This window comes from Equus przewalskii, chromosome 13 (genome assembly GCF_037783145.1).
Source record: "Equus przewalskii isolate Varuska chromosome 13, EquPr2, whole genome shotgun sequence".
Taxonomy (NCBI): Eukaryota; Metazoa; Chordata; class Mammalia; order Perissodactyla; family Equidae; genus Equus; species Equus przewalskii.
Genome location: NC_091843.1, coordinates 22942128 through 22964085, shown reverse-complemented (window position 1 = coordinate 22964085; position 21958 = coordinate 22942128). Strand labels below are relative to the sequence as shown.

Sequence of the window (21958 nt, the reverse complement as noted above, 5' to 3'; positions counted from 1 at the left end):
TTGGGCTCAGAGGGTGATTTATAGTGGTACTACATGCCTGGAGGCATTTACCTTCTTGTCCATTTTCAAAATATTCAAAACCCAAATATATATTTTAGATTTTATCTTCCTACATATATTATACTTTAAGAATGCATCCTGTGAGATTTACTTAGAATTGGGAATAACAGAAAGGCTTGGCTGGCCAAAGATATCACTCTGTCTGGTTCTTAAGGAGACTCATTTTACAACCAGGGTTTCTCAATTTTTTTTAACCTATACCCTCCCAGTTGAGAAGATATGTTCAAGTCTTACTTTGTATAGTTGGTAGTTCAAAAATAATTGTATTTTTTTCAAATGTGAAATTATGTTAGTGAATATATTCTTCTCCAACTCTCTTTTCTTTCATTTCAGGCCTCCTTTCCATTGGGAATCGGTGATTTACACAATTGTTCTCATTTTGCAATAGCATAGGTGCAGCATAAAATCTATTGTTTACAACAAACACTCCAATGCCTCCTGAAATACAAGCCATCTGTGTATTTGTTTTACATTTATCTTCAATAACCTGAGAAATGAATACCCAGTTCTGCAGGGAGAGGGAAGGGTGGGTGCCGGGTGTTGAAAGGATGGAGATGGCGTGTTTCCTGTTTGTTTCAGTGCACACCAGGCCCCGTACTGCAGGAAAAAAAGATTCTAAGAAAGGATTGTGGAGGCTGCTCTTTATGTGACTAGCTCCTGACAGGGCTATCCTCTCCTGAATCTAATTACAAGTGGGTGAAAGGATATTAGAAACGTATAGGATAGAGGGCTGGGGAAGTGTCTCCCCTGCCTTCTCCATCACAATACTGCTCACCAGAAAGAGGTGAGTCTGCAGCCGAGCTAACAAACATTGAGTATCTCAGGATAACAAACTGAGACAGGCCAGGAACAACTATTTATTGAATACACTTATATATCTTCCTCAGTGCGGGGTGCTTTTTCCATTTATTAACACAACCACCTATGTTACAGATAAAGAGACAGACACTCCTTTGGAGGGGAGAAGAGGAGTGCAGTTCACCTCTAGGGGCTGGGAGTGGGAGTTCACCTCCCTGGACAATAGCTTTTGGGAATCCAGTTTGAAATTGGCGCTGAAGGGCTGCTCTGCATGCAGCCACGGAAATGAAAGAAGGATTTGGGAGAATCCCCTAGGCGGAAATGTTTAGTAGGAAGACCTAGTGACGGGGGTAAATTTGCTATACACTTACCGACAGCCCCCTTCAAGTGAAAGCATCTAGGGCTACGACTAGAGGCATGCTTTGGGCCGTCTGCTCCTTCTCTCAGGGACAGGGTGGGGCTCTTGCAGGAGTGACGGAGGGCGGTCCGGAACTGACAGCCGTGCGCAGGAAGGCAGTGCTTTGTCTTCTCTCCCACTTTTGGGGAACACGAGGCAGCGCTGCCTCCGAGCCTGGTCTAACGCTGCCAAGGACAGGCGTTGGCAAAGAGCCCTCTTTCCAAACAGGATTCACAGAGAATTAAGGGGCGGGTGGGGGACTCAGGGACCTCCTAGGCTAGGCCTGGGCCCCAGCGCTCTAGCAACGAAAATCTGGCTAGCTGGCTTAGAGTCCGCCGGGTCCGGCAGCTCCGCCTGCGCCGGCCCGGCGCTGCCCCCGCGGGAGGCCGCGTCTTCTTTGTAACTCGAGCGGGCCCGGGCGGGCCGGTTGCTATGGGAACGCTGCTCGCCCGGCTCTGGGAGGAGCGAGGCGGGCCTTGGCGGACATTACCCACACTCCGTGTGGGGTGCTGCCCCACCCCCAACTAATTACTTGCCAGAAAGGAAGTCGCAAGGTAGATGTCTTGTAAGTGAGGGCTCCAGGGGCCGCATTAGTATAGAAGGAAGGGGTCAGGATCTCCCCCCACCAACCTCCCTCTAAGTCCGCTCCTGCCAACGATTTTAACGGTCCTTCCAAGTAGGGAGGACAGAGCGTTGTAATTTGGCAGATTCGGATAGACGGGCCACGCCCATCCCGAGGGGGACTAGCTGTAGACCACGCCCCTTCCCCGGGCGCGCGGAAGGAGGACCGAAATGGAAGGGTGGAGATCTTGGTTGAACTGAGCCAGCGCAACTAATCGCGCGAAAGCCTAGGAGGGGCAGTGTTCCGCAGGCGTCCTCCGAGGCCGCCCCGCCCCGCCGTTTTCGCTTGGCTTTGCGCCTGCGCACTTGCTCCCGCCAGCTCAACTGCCGGGAGAACACGCACGGAATCGCCGGGGCGCGCAGAAGGGGAGGAGCGGGCGTGATCAGGCGCGCGCGCGCGTCTGGAGTGACGCGAAGGGAGCCGGCGAGCTGGGCGGATCGGGTGGGTAGAGAGGTAGGGCCAGATTGTTTGGTGGGCTGTGCGTAAGGCCGCTCTGGGCACGAGGGCACCCATCTCGTTGGGCCCGCTTGGTGCTAGGAGCAGATCCGGGGCAGAGGGAGGGGGGCGCTGGGTCAGGGGCCGCTGCTGCCGCTGCTGGGGAGTTCGCCCGCCAGCCCGCACGCCCGCGGTTCGCGGGCCCTGCTGGTCACGGTAAGCGGGCTCGCGCTTAGCAGAGAGAGGAGCGGGAGCTGGGAGAGTGTGGGAGGCCATCGGGGCCTGTGGGAGGAAGGGGAGTGGGAGCGTGCGTGAGGGGCAGGGTGTGTGGGAAGAGAAAGAGGCCCATCGAGTAGTACAAACCAGCGCCACTCGATAATAATAATCTAGTGATATGTGCCAGGGCTTTACAAAGCACCTTATATGCTGCATTCTCTTCGATCTCCTCGGCAATCCTCCGAAGTGTATACTGTTATTAAACCCACTTTTCAGGATAGGAAAACTGAGGTCCGAGACAAGTTAAGTAACTTATGTAAAGCCACACAGCTAGTCGGTGGCTTGACTTGGAACTTACGTCTGTCTGGCCCTGAGACCTGATATTTTAATATCTTTGCTTTACAAAGAAAGAAAGAAAGAAGGGTGGTTAGGAGGAGGCGGGGAGTGAGTGTGGTTTGAAGTGGGAGGGTGATCCAGAACGGGAACAGAGTGATGACGGGAGACTGTAAGGGAGAGGACCTGAGTTTGGAACCTTGTGGGCCTCCCCCTCCTTCTTGGTTCTTTTGGCCCCACAACTTTTCCTTGCTGTTCTGTGGCTTTATAAACAACACCGTTGCTCTGGAGGAGCCAACTCACAAGGCTGGGCCGTGTGGGTGGCTTTAAGAACTGGCTGAACTGACTGTCTTCGGACGCTGTGTTTTGGGGGGGAGGGGAGGAGCGCCGCGGCGGCCCCCGCGGCTCTGTAGAGAGGGGCGGGCCTTTCAAGCTGCTGCCGTTTCTTCTAACGTGCTGCTGCTTCCTTTTTCGTGATTTCCATGCGCAGCAAAGCCTTTGTTCAGTCCTCTAGAATGGGGAAGTGGTGTTTATTGTGTCCTTGCACACTTAGCCTTGCCCAAAGCAAACCCAGAAAAACAAAACATTCTTTTCCCATGCCGGGCCTGGTACCCTGGATTGCTTGCAGAGAGCGCTTTCGAGTGGTTTTAGCATTAGTTGCTCTTCAGAGCTTTCCTGGGTAAATCAGGAGCTTTGTTTTGAGGAAGTTTATAGGTCATCAGGAGCGATCTGAACAGATTGTACTACAGATCAGCACGGGGCAGGGACCTCAGTAGTTCGTACGGGCGGGTGTGTGTGTGTATGAGAGAGAGAGAGACCGACCTCTCCTTCTTGCACAGTTTAGTTCTACTAAGAGACAAGAAGTGTCGGTTAGTGCTTGTGTTTTGGTTTCGTATGGAGTGGAGTAGCTTCTATGGGAGTCAGGGTCTCATGGTGTGGAGTAGCTCATGTGGAGTCGTTTTAAAGTCCGCCGGTGAGGCACACATTGCATGTGATCAAAGTTATTCTTAAACATTCCTTAGGTGGAAGGCGGAAGGTTGAGGATGGCCCATCTCTTTCTCAGTAAATCCAGCAGTTTTTCCTCCAGCTTTGAAACTTATTACTGTTTCTTTGGTTGTAACCCAGATAGAGTAATTGGTTACCTTTAGGGGCTGTGTTGAAGAAATAAACGTATTCGAATAGAGTCGAGTCATTCTGCACAGTGAGGTGCACTGTGAGATGCTGGCACTGAGAGGCTGAAAAGGAGGAAGACTAGCCAAGCGGAACAGTATGTTTTTGGTTCCCAACTAAGGCTCGTTCTGGAGCATGTGTTCACTGAGTGGAAAGTGGCAGGCAGAATTGCCAGCATTATTCTTATTATCATTTCTCTCTCTTTTTTGGTTAGCATATCCAGTAATTTATGGTACATTAAATGTGCATAATATGTGTTTCCTCTTTAGTTTTTGGGTGGCACTACATTTAGTGGCTTGCAAGCTATTGTTTATTTCCTTACAATTTTCCTAGATAAGGGTTTGGTGCAAGAACGTCTTACATATTTTTACCTATGGTCTGCTTTTGCATCCCCCATTTGTCAAATATGTATACAGTGGTTAGCTTGTAAAAAAATTCTCTTGAAAATGGAAGTCATGATACTGCCTTTTTAAATTAGTGTCTCTGAATTTCAGTTTTCTTATCTGTAAAATGTGGAGGAAGATAACACTGTATAAAGTTGTGAAGAGTTTTGTCTACTTTTAAAGCAAAACCCTGCATTTCATATCATATTACCTATAAATATTTTGCATTATCTCTAAAAGATAAGGAGTCTCTTTGAAAACCCATAACTCAATATAATACCAAGAAAAACACAAAAAAACAAAACAGAAACCTAAAACCAGCTAGTCATTGTTCAGGCTTCTACTTGTCTCAAAAATGTCGTAGTTCTTTTTTTTCTAACTGTTTAAAGCAGGATCCAACTATGGTCTAACTAAGGTCTATGCATTTTGATTGGTTATGATGTCTCCTGAGAGTCTCTTATTTCTTGTAACTTGTTTGTTGAAGAAGTTGGGTTCTGTAGTTTCCCACAGTAGTTTCTAGATTTTGCTGATTGCATTTCTGTGATGTCATTTAACATGTTCTTCTGTCCTCTTTACTTATTGTACATTGTTAGTTAAATCTAGAGGCATGGTCAGATTCAAGTTAAGTTTTTTAACAAGACTGTTTCATAGTGGTGATGTGTTCTGTCAAGAGGCAGGTAATACCTACATGTCTCTTTTTGTGGTAATAGCCATTGTGATTATTTTAACAACTTTACTGAGGTATAATTTATGTACTATAAAACTCAGCTTTTTATTTTCTTTTTGAGAGGAAGATTGGCCCTGAGCTAACATCTGTTGCCAATCTTCCTCTTTTCTTTTGCTTGAGGAAGATTGTCCCTTAGCTAACGTCTGTGCTATTTTGTATGTGGGATGCTGCCACAGCATGACTGATGAGCAGTGTGTAGGTCTGTGCCCAGGATCCAAACCCGTGAACCCTGGGATGCTGAAGTGGAGCACGTGAACTTAACCACTACAGCACTGGGCTGGCCCCAAAACTCACCCTTTTTAATGTAGAATTCAATGATTCTTAGCAAATTTACTGAGTTCAGTTGTCACTGTAATTGAGTTTGGGAACATTTTCATCACCTTGCTAAGATAGCTCATGCCCATTTACACTTAATCCCCATCGCACCTTTGTAGTGTACTTTCTGTCTTTATAAATTTGCCTTTTCTGGATACTCCATATAAATGCCGTTATAGATTAGTGCCCAAATCTGTAAAGTCATTAGGAGTTGCAAAATGGTGATATTCTGTCATTCTGTATTCATCTTTGAGTTGTATTACTTCTATAAAGAGCAACTCTTCCCTCAGCCATTTGGTTACTTCAAGGTACAGTTTATATAGGAAAGACAAGATAAGTATTTTAAAAAATAAGTTGATTTGCTAGCATTCTCCAGTGGTGCCAGTTAAGTTTATTTTCCTAGTTCATTATGAACTCATGGATTTAAACCTATCTGAGAAGTTTTAATACATTGTAGCAATTATCCATAATGATGTTCATATTGTTTTTCCTTTGACCAGAGGGAGCCTCTTCAGTTTGTTTCCTGAGTTTTTTGTCATTTTTTTTTTGTGAGGAAGATTAGCTGTGAGCTAACTGCTGCCAATCCTCCTCTTTTTTGCTGAGGAAGCCTGGCCCTGAGCTAACATCTGTGCCCATCTTCCTCTACTTTATATGTGGGACGCCTGCCACAGTATGGCTGGACAAGTGGTGCCATGTCCACACCCGGGATCCGAACGCGCGCACTTGACCGCTGTGCCACTGGGCAGCCCCTCCTGAGTTTTTTTGATACAACTTAAGAGCTTCTTAGCTGAGGAGCCTGGTTCTGAGGGTTTAGTGTAAATACCTAATTGTCCTCTTTTTAACCTGTTTTTGCTGCTTGGAGGCCAAAGGCATTTTTTCCTTGTGTCTCCTTTGTTGGTTTTGCTTTTATGGAAATGTCTCCATCTCCATGAGTGATACCCACTTCCCTTAAAGTAGTTTGTAGTTGTGTTTGAAAGGACACCAGAAAGGAAGTGCGTTGTTTCAGTTAGGGAAATAAGGAAGTGAGGCGGCACCTGTTTAACATTAATGTACATAGAAATGGTTTTAAGCCCTTTTGCAGGGGAAAACCTTAAGCATGGTTTAGAATCTAAAATTCTGAGTCCTAACATTTTCTTACTTATGGTCAGAGTGGAATTTACTTCACATTCAGTCTGAACTTCTGCCCATTTCTGATGACTTTTATTTGTTCATTTGCAAGCCTTTAATTCATGCCCATTGTGTACAGAACGAAAATGAAAAGAAATGGATTCTGCCTTTAAGAGGTGTCCACCCATATTTGTTAGGAAGATACCACAGTCTCCTTAAGTTTCACAGTAATTGTAGTAAGTCTGCTATAATTTCAGAGAAACATCTGTTGAAGTGTAGGGTGTCTTGAATAAATGGAATCTTCAAGCATTGCTGACAAACCAACAGATTAGCTTCTCAGAGAAATGATGACACTTGAGAATACCAGTTTTCTGTTCCAGATTCTTATTGTTGCACCTGCCTATCTTGAAAGTAGAAAGCAAAGATTTTCCTTGCTGTCTCCTTTGGAAATCACTCGTTCATTTTACCGTTTCCAGGAATTTCCCCCTGGATCTATACACTGGAGCCCACTCTTAGGTTGTGTTGAGGATCCATGTGGTGGGGTTGCCTTTTAAATAAATGCCTTTATGATAAGTTCCTTTTATAACTAAGCATCTCATGTTGAGTGTGCTGTGATAACAGCGTTACTCTGAGACTGAACCATGTTGAGTTTTATCTTGCAGAATACTGTCCCCTCCCCGGTTTTCTCCCAGAATACACACCATGAGTCATTCTGTTTTTGGTTGAATTTCTTATCCCTGCCATCTTCTTTATCTTTATTGTTGAATTGCTGCTTGGTTTCTTTACAATATTATGTGTTTAAATGTAGACATTAATAACTCAAATCCAGATTTTCGCTGTGGTTATTAAAGGTTGAAATTGGCAAGTGGGATTAGTTTTTACCACTTAAATTCCTCACTTCTGGATCTATCTGCACAAATCTAAAGAGGCCCTATGTTAAGTTAGTTATTTCCTTCTAGTTGTATTTGACTTTTGGATTTGGGGGATAAAAAGAATTTCCTTTTTTGGGGGTTAAAGGGAGGAATCCCATGCCCACATTCATACACATTCTTTCAGGCTTTCAGAGATCTCAGATACATTTAAACTGGCTAAAGTGGTTACCTTAGAAATGTTTCTGTCATTTGGTGTCTGTGCACAGTGATGTGAAAGGCAGAGAAAAGGGCATGTTTGTGGTCACAGGGACTCCTTTAGTTTGTAGGTAGTCTGGAGAGGGCTGAAAATGATTTAGGGTAGTGGTTTTACTTCTGTGCCTAGAGGGCAGCCTGGACAAAAGATTCTTCAGGTTTCTCAAGTAATTTCAGTTTCTTCATGTTAAAAAACTGTGAGAGAGAGAGAGTGTGTGTGTCTGTATGGCTTGACAAAAGCTGGTTTCCCCATCATCTAAAATGGAGGATAAATATAATAGTCTTAATGTTTTAGCTTAAACTGGTAAAGTGATGGTAAAATATTGTTTTGTTGACATCTTATGCCAGGGTGTAAATTTATGTGATTTCACATGTGTTTTTGCCTCTAGATCATATCAGCCATTGGCTTGCCCTTGAACGTAGTCAACTGAAAGCGACTTCGAAAGTTTCTTCAGGATGCCTGCAGCACTGGTGGAGAATAGCCAGGTTATCTGTGAAGTCTGGGCCAGCAATCTGGAAGAAGAGATGAGGAAGATCCGAGAGATTGTGCTCAGTTACAGTTACATTGCCATGGTAAAGCGCTCGGCTCTGTTTGAGTCACCTTCTGTATGGACTTAGGGAATATTTAATGTGAGATTTTGAAAGACATGATTACACCAAAGCCAGGGTAAATTAAACATGGAAAATTGTGTTGCTTTTATGAAACATCAAGGTAGCGAGTGTGTCCGAGAAGGATGTAACTTCTGGTATCTTAGGTTTTTTTGTAACGTTACTCTGTGTTTGAAAGCTTTTAAAGCAGAAGTTCTGTCAGCCCATAGGGCACATCTGTCCCACAGATATGGTGGACTGGGCAGTGTTTAAAACAGTTTTTTAAAATGAGTTGCCAGCATTTAAAAATCAAAAGACCTCACTTAAATTCCAGATTTCTGGCATCTCTGGAAAGAAGAGGAAGATCTGGCAATACAGGGTCCACGTTCCTGCCCGACATGGAGTGGCTCGAGGGAGGTGCACAGCAAGGGCCTCTTTTAGTTCTCGTTGCTCTAGTTTTGGTTCTAGTTTGCTCCAGCGCCCATTACTCGTAACCGTTTTCATACCCGGTCTGCTTTACTCTTTTACATGAACTGCCTGGAGTTTGTGACTCCTCCTGTAGAGATTATGCGATTAAGTCTTTAGCTTGTATTTAGTACTCTCTATGATCTTGTTCCAGTCTTTTTACTCAAGCTAAACATGGCTATTTATTGGGTTTTTTGAATGGGTGTTTCACTTCCCTCTGTTTGTATTTTTATTCATATATTATTCTCAACTTAGAATGTTCTTAATTGACTGTATCTACCTACAGTTCATCAGCTACTTCTATTTACATCCTGCTTAGGATCTCCAAGTTGTGCAAAGCTTCATGATTTTAGTGCTCCTGTAGATGTCCACAAGATCAGTATTTTAAGATAGACTTTTGTGCTCAGGCCTGAGGCTTGTCACATACTTTTATAAATTGAGGTAAAAATTTTATTTATGAATGATCAATTCGCTATCCACTGTTTTGTGAAACCTTTGATGGGAAACTTTTTCCCTTTCCAGGACACAGAATTTCCAGGTGTTGTGGTGCGACCAATTGGTGAATTTCGTAGTTCCATAGATTACCAGTATCAGCTTTTACGGTGCAATGTTGACCTTTTAAAAATTATCCAACTGGGCCTTACATTCACGAATGAGAAGGGAGAATATCCTTCTGGAATCAACACTTGGCAGTTCAACTTCAAATTCAACCTTACGTAAGTGTCTGAGACACTTCTCAGTGTTCTTCTTAGATCTGCTTCATTTATGCAGACTGTGATTTCTAGCTGATTTTATTAATTTCGAGTTTTGTTTCCACTGAATTCAGGTAAGGGGTGGATGGAGCAGTGAAGCAGAGGATGGGATAAGGAATCTCAGAAAATGAAGTCCCTCTTAAAGAACTCTTACAAGTCAACAATAAAAAGACAATCCAGTCAAAATTGGGCAAAAGATCTGAATAGACATTTTTCCAAAGAAGATACATAAATGGCTAATAAGCCTGTGAACAGATGCTCACCATCATGTCATTAGGGAGATGCAAATCAAAACCACAGTGAGGTACTACTTCACACCCAGTAGGTGGCTGTAATCAAAAAGATATAATATAACAAATGTTGGCAAGGATGTGGAGAAATTAGAGCCCTCGTAAATTCTATTGGAAATGTAAAATCATGCAACGTCTTTGGAAAACAGTTTGGCAATTCCTCAAAAGCTTAAACGCACCATGTGAACCAGCAGCTCCTCTCCTAGGCTCATACCCAAGAGAAATAAAAACAGACATCCATGCGAAAAATTGTTCGTGAATGTTCATGGCAGCATTATTTGTAAAGGCCTCAAAGTAGAACCAACCCAAATGTTCAAGAACTGACAAATGGATAAATTAAATGTGGTAGAGCCGTGGACTGGAGTGTTATTGGGCAATAAAAAGGAATGAATTACTGATTATGCTATACATGGATGAGTTTTGAAAACATTATGCTAAGGGAAAGAAGCCAGACACAAAAGGCCCCATACTGTTTGATTCTATTTATATGGAATGTCTAAAATAAGCAGATCTATAGAGCAGGGGGAGGAGAAGTTACGGAGTAATGGGGAATGATTGCTTAATGGGTATGGGTTTCTTTTTGAGGCGATGAAATAATTTATAATCGATTGTGGTGGTGGTTACAACTCTGTGAATATACTAAAAGCTATATACTTTAAATGTGTGAATTGTTTAGTATGTTAATTGTATCTAAGGCTGTTTAAAATGGAAAAAAAAGGAGTTAGTTATTTCCCTATTTTGGGTTATGTGGTATTATAAATATTTCTGTGTTTAAATTAATGGATCTGTCTTTACAGTGGAAGATTATGCCAGAGTTCAAAAGGATGTGGTCTATCTATCGTTATTGATTTTGAAAGATGGTCTATGAAATATAGATGTAGGGATGGAGGTGTATATGTGTTGGTAGAGAAGATAGTCTGCAAGGATATATAAACCGAGTTGTTAACAGTTATTATTTCTGTGTAGTAGCAGTATAAGAAAATGAATTTTTTTTCATTTTCTGCTATTTTAAATATTTTTGGATTGGTTGATTCCTTTTTTCTTTAAACAATGAGAAAATGTCAATCTTATAATTAGGAAATTTTTTTTGTGAGGGAAAATCCCATTTTTCTGTCTGTCATAGAGATAAGATTATATACTTTGTATGCTTGGTGGAATACTGGAAAGAATGAATTGGTCTATTCTTAAATTATGAAGCATTTTAAGAATACTTGTTCTATAGTTATAAGGTGATGGTAATATTGTTGCCCATTACTTCTGTTACATTCTCCACCACCAGCTAAGAAGTGAATGCCTTCTTTTTTAGAGAGGACATGTACTCCCAGGATTCCATAGATCTCCTTGCTAACTCAGGACTGCAATTTCAGAAGCATGAAGAGGAAGGGATCGACACATTGCACTTTGCAGAGCTGCTTATGACATCAGGGGTAGTTCTCTGTGACAACGTCAAATGGCTTTCGTTTCACAGGTCAGTCCCAGAGAATGTGTACCTCTCTTGCTTTGGGAACAAGAGAGATTCTTGTGTTATTTTTGCAGTCCTATTGGCTCCCTTTTCTTGGTCAGTAGCAGTTAGGAAGTTGAATTGGTAACTCTTGATTGTGTTTCAGTTTTTTAAAAAACACTTCGGGGCTCATAGTGGTTTGGTTCACCCAGTATTGGGCTCTAGCATGTGGCTGTCCACGGGTATATTCCAAGTGAAAGGATGGAAGATGGGGAGGATTGAAGCACATGGTTGTCTTTTTCTTGCCTTTTTTTTTAAAGATTGGCACCTGCACTAACATCTGTTGCAAGCTTTTTTTTCCTCCTTCTTCTCTCCAAAGCCCCCCAGTACATGGTTGTATATTCTAGTTGTATGTAGGTCCTTCTGGTTGTGCTATGTGGGACGCTGCCTCAGCATGGCCTGATGAATAGTGCCATGTCCATGCCCAGGATCTGAACCAGTGAAACCCTGGGCTGCTGAAGTGGAGTGCATGAACTTAACCACTCGGCCATGGGGCCGGCCCCTTTTTCTTGTCTTTTAAATAACTGGCCTGGTGTTCCCCAGGTACTTGAAAGCCAGATTTACCTTAGGAGATGTTATTTTACCTTTTCAGTACTTTTGAACTTTTGATGAATAAAACTGACATTTATAAACCTTTGGGCTCTCTTATATATCTTCCACATTGGTCTGTTATGTTGTTATTTAATGGAAAATTCAGATTTCAGTAGGATAAACGACTTTGGAAGACTAAAAGTTCCTAACACAAGGTAGCATCATAGGCTTTGAGAAATAATGTGGTTGAACGCTGGGGCCTGATAGCTGCTGCTTTTTTACCCCAGTGCCCCTCATTCTCTCTTGTAGTGGCTATGATTTTGGCTACATGGTAAAGTTACTTACAGATTCTCGTTTGCCAGAAGAGGAGCATGAATTCTTTCATATTCTGAACCTTTTCTTCCCATCCATTTATGATGTGAAATACCTGATGAAGAGTTGCAAAAATCTTAAGGTACACAACATTTTTTTTAATATTAGTAACAAGAAAAAAAGAGAAAAAAGCAGACTTGTTATTTTGCTTTATTGCTGTTTTTTCAGGATGTGTTCTTGAGTGCCTGCTAGGTGCCAACATTCTGTTAGACAAAGTATATATGGGGCTCATTGGCACAGGGATTTGTGTGGTAACTGTCTTTAAACTTGGCATGAAGGGAACCCTCTGCTTCTCTCATCTTAAGTCAGGCATTCTTCACTTAGGGCCCATGAACCCCAGTTGACAACATGAGGTGTATGTACAATTTGTTAGGGATGGGGTCTGTAGTGTACCAGACTCTCAGAGGGGTTCTTCATCCTAGACAGTTTAAGAACTCACCACCCTATTCAACTGTTGACATAAGAGGTTTGCTGTTTAGAATTGGATTGGCATTTCTTATTTCCTCAACCTTGTTTTACAGCAGTTAGGACTTTAACCGGCAGGGATCTGACAAAATGAATGATAAAGAAAAGAAAGGAGTGAAAAGTGGAATATAACAGTGTATCATTTGGAAGGCTAAGAGGAGGATACTGCTGGGATAAGGCCTGTTAAATAACTGACCTGTTCCCATTTCTCGTCACCAAAAGTAGACTCAAGAATGGATTGAGTTGAGTCCAGTAGAGAAGTGTTGGGTTTGTAATGTTATCTTTGTTTTTCTTACGTCTTCAGGGAGGTCTTCAGGAAGTTGCTGATCAGTTGGATTTGCAGAGAATTGGAAGGCAGCACCAGGCAGGCTCAGACTCACTGCTGACGGGAATGGCATTCTTCAGGATGAAAGAGGTAGGGCTAAGGAGGTGGGTGATCTTTGTAGGCTGAGGGTTGTTGAAAATTTACAGTTTCTGTTGAAAGTTGTTGACCACCTTGAAAGCACTTGGTTTTGTTTGTTTGTTATGATGTTCAATATATTAATGTAGTTTGAGAGACAAAGAAGCATTCCAAAATGGAGGCATGTGCAAGTCTATAAGTGTACTTGGTGTTCCTAGCAGCTCTAATCCTTGCAATTATTTGCTTTTCTTCTGATTTCTATAATATGAACACATTTGTTAGATCACCCAGTTATTTTATGCTAAGTCCTGCTAATTATCAAATATTCCTCAGCTAATATACTCAAAGGTGAAAAGCTGAAAGCTTTTCCTGTAAGCTCAGCAACAAGACAGAGATTCCCACTCTGACCACTTCTATTCAACACAATATCAGAAGTCCTAGCCACAGCAATTAGGCAAGAAAAAGAAAAGGCATCCAAATCAGAAAGCAGGAAGTAAAACTCACTATTTGCAGGTGATATGATATTATATATGGAAAACCCAAAAGAATCCACTAGAAACTTAGAATTAATAAATGAATTCAGTAAAGTGGCAGGATACAAAATCAATACACAAAACTCTGATGTGTTTCTATATACTAATAACAAACCATGAAAAAGAGAAATTGAGAAAATCCCATTTACAATTGCATCAAAAAGAATAAAATACCTAGGGATAAAGTTAACCAAGGAGATAAAAGACCTATACACTGAAAAGTATATGACAGGGATGAAAGAAATGGAAGAAGACACAAATAAATGGGAAAATATTCTGTGCTCATGGATTGGAAGAATTAATATTGTTAAAGTGTCCATGTTCCCCAAAGCAATCTGTAGATTCAGTGAAATCCCTATCAAAATTCCAATGGCATTTTTCACAGAAGTAGAACAGACAATCCTAAAATGTCTATGAAACCACAAAAGACCCTGAATAGGCAAAGCAATCTTGAGAAAGAACAACAAAGCTGCTGGCATCCTGTTTCCTGATTTTGCCCCCAGAGGTACTTTTGGCAGTGTCTGCAGACATTATTGGTTGTCACAACCTGGGAGAAGCGGGGTTGTGCTACTGGCCAGGGATGCTATTAAACATCCCAGAGTACCACAATACACTGGACAACCCCCCACCTCCCCAGCAAAGAATTATTCTTCCCAGTCGTGCCCAGGGTTGAGATACCCTGCTCTAAGTGCTTAATGTCCATTGTCTCACTCATAATAACCTATTACTGCTCCATTTTATACATAGGGAACCATGGCTTGAGGAGAGTTGAAGTGACTTTCCTCAGGTCACTCAGTGAGCCAGTCTGAGTCTAGAGCCCAAGCTCTTTGTACTGCTTATTAAAGAGAAGGGAAGAGGTGAGAGCAGTTGTATAAGCAGCAGGAGCAGCAGCACAGGGATCCTGGCAGCAAAAGAACTCATGCAAAGTAGAAGTCTGTTCAGAAAAGGGAGCCTATATTTAGAGAAAGGAGCATGAAAAGACTGTATAAGAACGGTTTGGACCTTTCTTTATGGAGTTAGTTTCTAGTTGGCTAGATTCTCAGAGCTTTGTGAGATCTGGTAGGTGCTGATGTGGTGGTGTTGAGACTTGGCATGACTGGACGCGATTCTCACCCTGGGCTCTCTGTCCTATTCTGCAGTTGTTTTTTGAGGACAGTATTGATGATGCCAAGTACTGTGGGCGGCTCTATGGCCTAGGAACAGGAGTGGCTCAGAAGCAGAATGAGGATGTGGACTCTGCCCAGGAGAAGATGAGCATCCTGGCGATCATCAACAACATGCAGCAGTGATGGCGACAAGGCTCTGTGGGATGGGCCCGATCCCAGAGTGGTGCTTATTGTGCTGACTGTGTATATTTATCTTCCTCCCCAAGAGAAAACGCTTCTTTTGAGCAAACTGTACCTACCATCTGCATTGAGCAGAAAGACTTTTGTTTTACTGAAGACAAAAGATGTCTTTATTTTAGATCCAGAAGAGGGGAGTTTGCTCTGAATTTGTAAACAAGTCTTCCCTATTCCTCATCCCCAAGCCTCTCCTCTCCAGTTGCCTCCTTCCTGCCACCAGCATCCAGGGCGCATTTGACATCTTTTTAAATATCCAGGACCAGTGAGAAACAAACTAGTAAAATGTATATAACTCTTACCTGTTGTCATTCTTTTTCTTTTAAATTTTTTGGTAATCTCTGAGGATGAAGACTTCTTGCTATGATTCTCAGCCGAGCTGAGGGCTTCCAGGGAAAGTGGAACAAAATGGTGTTTGTGTGAAGTGGCTTATAGATGTTGAGTCTTTCCCTCCCTTCCTTGCCTTTTCCTGACCTTTCTTGAGGGCATTTGCTTTCCTCACACTTTGTTAGTCTTTCTTTATGTACTGTTATATGGAAATGAATTACTCAGTGCTGAAATTTGAAGACCAGATAATGAAAATTTTCCTTAGAAACAAAATACTGATCTGTCTTCCCTTCATTCACGAGGAACTCCAGAATGGCTATTAAGTTAAACATTTAAATATCTTTAAGTCTGTGTTCCGTTGTGCTGCTGAGATTTGCTGTCACATGTGCGTCATTTGAAATCATTTTAAGTTTTCATATAATAAAATATCCTGGATTTGATCCTGAAGGAAATTAGTAAAATCAGATTTTTGGATCCTAAGTCTGTTGTGTTTTCAGATGGTCATCTGTATTTTCCCACCTCTCTTCCCTGTTTTCCCTGCTTTTCCTTTCAGCAAACTTGCGGAGAAGTTAGGGAGATGGATTAGTGTGAGTTCCAGGAATGTCTTTAAAAAGTTATAGTGGTTACATGTAAACAGGGCAGGAAGGAATTTGGTTTATAGAGTTTTCTTGTAGTAATATCCCACAACTAGGGTAGGAAGCTCAGGACTATGATTCCTTTTTTGTTTTTTTTAACTAGTCATTTAAAAAATACACCTTTTCCTTTTTTTGAATGAATATAATGTGGATGATTTCAAAAAAACCAAAAACCCCTTTGGAATAGTGGAAATGAAACTGGTAACTCACTGAAGTGGATGAATAGCCTTGCATTTTAAAAGCTTATGGAAAACTCACTTTAAAATCATTAAAAAATGTCAAGTATTATAAGCTGGTATTTAAAATGCTTGTAAATAATATTTATGTTTTTAATTTTGTAAAATAAAGATTTCTTTTTAACTACTGGCATGAAGGTTTAGTCTTTCCTAGCTATTGATCACTTAACTAGCTCTAGAAGATTGCTGTTTGCCGTCTGTGACATGGAAGCATCTTGTTTTTCTCTAAACTCTTGCCTCCATTTTCCACCAAGTTGGCTTGCATACAAAATGTCTCACTCTGTAGGAAGCTTTTAATGAACAACTATGTAAGTGGAGTTGTTTCTTTGCTTTTACTCCCCGCTGATTGTCAGGCCTTATAGGAAATCAGTTTTGATTATATCTCCTGGGGCCACTCCATTATATATGGTACATTAGCCTGTTAGTTAGTGGAATTCTTCTAGACAAATTGAACTGATATCCTAGACTTGGCTCAGGACTTTGTTTCCAATCCTTTTATATTTTTTTGAGGAAGATTAGCCCTGAGCTAACATCTGCTGCCAATCCTTTTTTTTTTTTGCTGAGGAAGACTGGCCCTGAGCTAAGATCTGTGCCCATCTTCCTCTACTTTATATGTGGGACACCTACCACAGCATGGCTTACCAAGCAGTGTCATGTCCACACCCAGGATCCGAACCTGGTGAACCCTGGGCCACTGAAGTGGAAGGTGCGCATTTAACTGCTGTGCCACTGGGCCAGCCCCTCTAATCCTTTCTATTGGCACAAAAACATGGGGTTGTAAGAAGTCAGATACAGGAGCAGATCTAGGATGTTGAGGGGGATGTTCACATGTAGGAAGAGAGATAATTATCACTGTAAGATTTGTGGTAAAAGCAGCGTAGTTCAGGGGTTCTCAACCAAGATGCTTCGGCATGCTGGTGACTCAGCTCTACACAGATGTCTTTCCAAAAATGAGTTAAAATAGGGCATTTATCTGTGCCACAATTGAGGACAGACTTAGAGGAGAAATGTTGAGCTGAAGGTTGGAGGAATTCGGTGTTGAGTGGCGGTCTGGTCATTGCATGGGAAAGCTGAGAGAGCTTATGGAAGGACTAGTAGAACTGGCAAGAACTTGTGCATATGTGAATGTGTGCAGGGCTGTGTGAGCGGTTATCCTCAGAAAGGGAAGGTCTGGAGGAGTCACCGAGAGAACGCAAACAGTGTAATTCAACCCCTCTACATACTGCCAAACGTTCTTGAATCCCAGTGTTCTGCTAACCCAATAAGGTTGATTACCAATGCCAAGTCTTGTGGTCAGCCAGGGCTGATACAAATGAGCTCAGCTGAGTCCTTTCAGTCCATGCTATTAATGAGTATTCTTTCAATTTCCTAATTTATTCAGTCAGTAAGTTTCCATTATGCACCTACTGGACAGTAAGTAGGTGTTAGAGAGAAAACAGCACATGGAAGACATCATCTCTACCCTCATAGGAGTTTACAACCTACCTGTGTTGCTAGACAGTAAATAATTCACAAAAATACAATCTGTGAACTATAAAGCACAGGACATATATGTCCTTGAAGTTCAGGTTCAGGGACAGTCTTTTTAGAGAAAGGACATTTATGCTGAGATCTAAGAGATGAATAAGCGTGGGCCAGGCAGAGGAACAACGTGGGCAAAACCCGAGATGACAAGAGAAACTTGGTGGGTTCCAGCAGCTTAGAGACCAGCGTGGCTGGAATCTAGAAGCAAGGATGAGAGGGTCTGGATAGGACACCAAGAGGTAAAGGCTGGGATCAGGCAGGGCCTTATAAGCCACATTCAAGAGTATCCTTTTTCCAGTAGCAATGGGAAACTACTGAAAGATCTTTTTAACAGGGAATTCACAAGATTTGATTTGCAATTTAAAATACTCATTGATGGATGAAGAATGGAGAATTAGTAATAAGAGCAGATTCAGAGAGACATACTGGGAGAGGAGTGCAGTCATCTGGGTGAGGGGATGGTGGTGTGTATTAGAGATACAGTTACCGGTTAGAGAGAGAGCTACCTTGGATGAGGTAAAGGACGAAAACTAATTCTTCTGTTGCTTAGAGATATACACTATCCACTCAGAAAGCCTGAGTCAACTCCACAGTGCTTTGGCTCCTTGTGGTCATGATAATTAGGGAGATAGAAATGAAAACTATTCAAGTTAGAAAAGCTTGAGTACATCATAGTATTGGAAAAAGGAGTTCGAGAGGAAATGGAGTTGTGTCATTTCTGTCATCTTCTGCTATCATGTACTTTTGTTGCTTAGTTGTCCAAGTAGTGATTCTTGTTCTTACCAAAGCAGTAACTGAGGAGTGTGCAGGATTCCTCCATCCAAAGGTGATGGTTGTGGTCAATTACAAAGAAGTTTAGAATTTCTAGTTTAATAATACTCCTCTTTACTCAAAGTGGAAAGGAATAAATATTTTTTCCATCTCTGCAAGTGAAGCATTTGTTCATTTTGGCAAAGACTGTAGAACTGATACACTTCTCAACTGAGCCATGCCCATTGAAATCTCTGCAACCAAGAAGACTGTCTAACCTTTAGTAAGAATGCATCTTCTTCCTTGAGTTCACTTAACTGTGTAAGGAACTATCAGGATATAAATTCTACAGTTATTTCCTTTTTTGGGTTTAGCATTTTAAAATTCCAAAGCTAAGTCTAATAAAACAAACCACCCAGTAAGTCAGATCTTTGAAAACTGCCTCTTAAAGTTTTTCCTTCCTAGAGAGTTCCTGTTAATGAATTTCATCATTGCTGCCCACGACAACCCCAACCCTAGTAAGTAACTGAAAAATAAACTGGACACTCAGCAGAAAGGCCTTCATAATGAACTTCGCAATGAATCCCAAAAGAAAACAGTTCAATTATTGGCGAAGAGTGTTCTCTCCCAACCCCACCCCAGACTGTCTGATTTTTATGTTCTAGCAACTGGGACATTACAGAAACATCTGTTCCTGACATTGTTCAACTATTTAAATAACCAAAGAGAAGAACAGACCTCAAGAGAATGATAGCTGGAGGGGTGTCTGGGGGGTGCGGGAAGAAGAGAATAAGGATTTATAATAGTATATAGCATCCCATCATGCAATGACCCAAAAGCTACATACGCAAAATTAGGACTATGCATTTTTCTTCAAAGATCATCTGTGGCTTTAATCTAATTTTCAAAGGGCCCTGTGATCCAAAAAAGATTAAGAACGACTGAAACAATTTCTTCCTGAACTATTGTGATCATCGTTAATCATTTCTTATAAAACTGAAGGGATAAGATACGTTTGAGTTAGTTATTTGTTCTTCTAAAGCTTAGTGATTTGTCCAAATAAGCAATTACATGAAACAGTAAAACGAAACTTTTGACCTAACCTTCAGGCAGAGGGTAAAGAGTCCACATGATGGGTTGGGTGAGGCCTATTTCACATTCAAGCTCCAGTCTTTGAAAGAGTAGAGGGGGAGAGCACAAGTTAACAAAAACAATTTTAAAAAAAGATACCAATAGCCATAAAATGCAGCAGCTCTATCTTGAACAAGAACGACATGTTTATGATCAGGTGAAGCGTTTATAAAGGTAGCTTGTGTTTAAGAGCATAACACTTTGGGTGATTAAAAAAGTTTCTCCTCTTTGGGTGAAACCTGGCATAAGGCTTTAGAGATGACCTACATCACTCTGCAGGGGTTACTTCTGAATAACTGCTGCTGGCTTTTCATGATCTTTCCTCCAGAGGGAAACCACACGTCCAAAGTCAGATTCCACCGTGTCTAGGGGTAGAGTTGATTCAAACTTGAACTACATTTGTATTATTTGGATCACTGCAAAACCTCTAGGGATCAGAGTGAATGTCTGGCGAGGTGTAACTGCAGAGATGAAAGGTGTCAAACGGTTTGAATTTGGCACAATTTCTTGAAGGTCCTTGAAAGTTCATGTGCAGAAGGCCTGGCAGTGTCTCTTGTAAACTTTAGTGCTGCCGTATTTCTGAAGGAGCGCTTGGGCCTGTTGCTGCACTTCCTGGGGGACACGGCCAGGACGCTGGGACCCGATGTGAAGCAGGACGAGGCAGCACTCCAGCACGTCTGGGAAGGGCCAGGTCTGAAAGATGACATGAGGATGAACATGGAAGCATTTCCAAAAGAGCCACAAACCCCTGCACAGAAGGTACCAGTGACTCAAGTCTCATCTACTGACACTTCTCAGGCAGGGCTGAGCCATTTCCCTCATAAGGCAATGACCTGCTCTTCATCAGTTACTCTAAGGAGAGATGACACACAAAACTGGGATGGCTGGGCCGGCCTGGTGGCTAAGTGGTTAAAGTTCTGAGCATTCTGCTTCAGTGGCCCAGGTTTGTGGGTTCGTATCTCGGGCATGGACCTGCTCTACTCATCAGCCATGTTGTGGAGGCATCCCACATACAAAATAGAGGAAGACTGGCACAGATGTTAGCTCAGGGCCAGTCTTCCTCAGCAAAAAGAGGAGGATTGGCAGCAGATGTTAGCTCAGGGCTAATCTTCCTCAAAAAAAAAAAAAACAAAAAAAAAACCCACAAAACAAAACCCAAAAAACCATAACTGGGATGTCCTTCTCAAATGATACAATCTTTTTCTAGAGCTTTACTCAAATTAATTCAAAACATGATGCTTCTATTACCACTAGGGCCACATCCAAATTCACCTATCCATATGTAAGCTATCAAATACATGGTACTTTACCTCTCAATTACAAAATGTGTTAGATTTCTCTGAAGACTGAGGTATAAAATTGGTTGTGTTAATAATTCTACTCACACAGAACATTGTAGCTAACAAAGGCAATTGGATCCTAAATGGTTAAGCACATATAAATGTGCAAAGATTTCAGAAACTGAACAGAGAAGTAGATGACCTTAATCAATGTGGTTTAATCAACTGATAATACAAAAAGTAATGTTTCTCCAAATGAACTGCTACAAATCTTACCTTAATGCTCTCAGGAAACTTAGCTATTCTCTCATTCGCCTCTGTAAGCCTTCTGGTTAATTCAGGCAGAGAAACTTGCTCATTTTTTTCTTCTTTACTAGTAATAATAATAGTGAAAAAAGTACAAGTCATAAGTCTTGCCTGGGTAACTTTTAACTTCCTTTGTCACCTGGATCTCTCTCTCCCATCATTAAATACAAAGGTCAAGAGAAGGCCATTTAACGTGATGTGATATAAAGTTTTCAAGATGCAGTGTTACTCCTCTCCATTTTCCAAATCCCAACTTCTTGGACTCACAGCTCTAATGAAAACTGTGGAGCTTTACGGGACTCAACCTGCAGCCCAGGACAGGAGGGGCTGGCTTTGTCTGGGCAACGGGTGGACAGAGGTGGGGCTCCTAACCATGGGGGTCTGGATACACATTTTCCTGGCGAGTGTCTTTAGCTTCTCCAAAGGGTCCTGTGATCCAAAGGTTAAGAGCTGCTGGGTTTGAGAAATTTTTAGTATTTTTCTTGTTACTAAAATTCTGACTCAAGATTTCAATGGGAGTATTTCTAGAGTACAAATATAAGGGCTTCAAAGCTTCTTAATTTTAATTTTTAGACAGTAATAATAGCTGTAAGTTTATTGACTGTACTAGTTACTACATTTTAGGCCCTGTGCTGGGGGACATAACCAAGGTAAAAGGCACTCAACATAGTAACCAATCAGTAATGTTAATCACCGCGAATGCCCACAGCAGAGCGCCCTGTAATAACTCGAGGGGCGCAGTGATTGGCTCCTGTTAGCCAGTGGGTCCCTATTTTCAGTGGAAGTGATCAGGATGCTACAGCATTCCGATCATCTGAGATTTTTCTCAGTTTAGTGTACAGTTT

At 41.9% G+C, this 21958-nt stretch overlaps 3 protein-coding genes across 15 annotated transcripts in view; 1 reads left to right on the top strand and 2 right to left on the bottom strand.

Moving 5' to 3' along the window:
• FAXDC2 (fatty acid hydroxylase domain containing 2) overlaps positions 1 to 2176 on the bottom strand; it is a 42708-nt gene extending 40532 nt beyond the window's left edge. For 2 of the 5 annotated variants that reach the window (XM_070569145.1, XM_070569147.1), the window contains exon 1: positions 1230 to 1397. The gene's annotated coding sequence lies outside the window, so the exon portion shown is untranslated. Of the gene's footprint in view, positions 1 to 1229 lie in introns of all 5 variants that reach the window. The other 3 variants (XM_008522388.2, XM_070569146.1, XM_070569148.1) reach the window with 3 other exon arrangements.
• On the top strand, positions 1676 to 16255 carry CNOT8 (CCR4-NOT transcription complex subunit 8). 6 transcript variants are annotated; one of them, XM_070569149.1, is made up of 7 exons: positions 1676 to 1820; positions 8077 to 8260; positions 9263 to 9456; positions 11089 to 11250; positions 12124 to 12268; positions 12956 to 13066; positions 14724 to 16255. In XM_070569149.1, exons 2-7 carry the CDS (start codon positions 8144 to 8146, stop codon positions 14871 to 14873), a joined length of 879 nt encoding a protein of 292 aa, XP_070425250.1. In that variant the 5' UTR covers positions 1676 to 1820; positions 8077 to 8143; the 3' UTR covers positions 14874 to 16255. The 6 variants fall into 6 exon arrangements, with proteins under 6 accessions (XP_070425250.1, XP_008520615.1, XP_008520616.1 ...); XM_008522393.2 differs by lacking the exon at positions 1676 to 1820 and adding an exon at positions 2025 to 2318; XM_008522394.2 differs by lacking the exon at positions 1676 to 1820 and adding an exon at positions 2189 to 2330.
• Positions 16256 to 19262: 3007 nt separating this feature from the next.
• GEMIN5 (gem nuclear organelle associated protein 5) overlaps positions 19263 to 21958 on the bottom strand; it is a 41298-nt gene continuing 38602 nt past the window's right edge. For all 4 annotated transcript variants that reach the window (XM_070569135.1, XM_070569136.1, XM_070569138.1 and 1 more), the window contains 2 exons: positions 21084 to 21180; positions 19263 to 20220 (listed from right to left, as the gene is read on the bottom strand). In XM_070569135.1, coding sequence (XP_070425236.1) covers positions 20053 to 20220; positions 21084 to 21180 — 265 coding nt within the window. In that variant the 3' untranslated portion in view covers positions 19263 to 20052. The remainder of the gene's footprint in view (positions 20221 to 21083; positions 21181 to 21958) is intronic.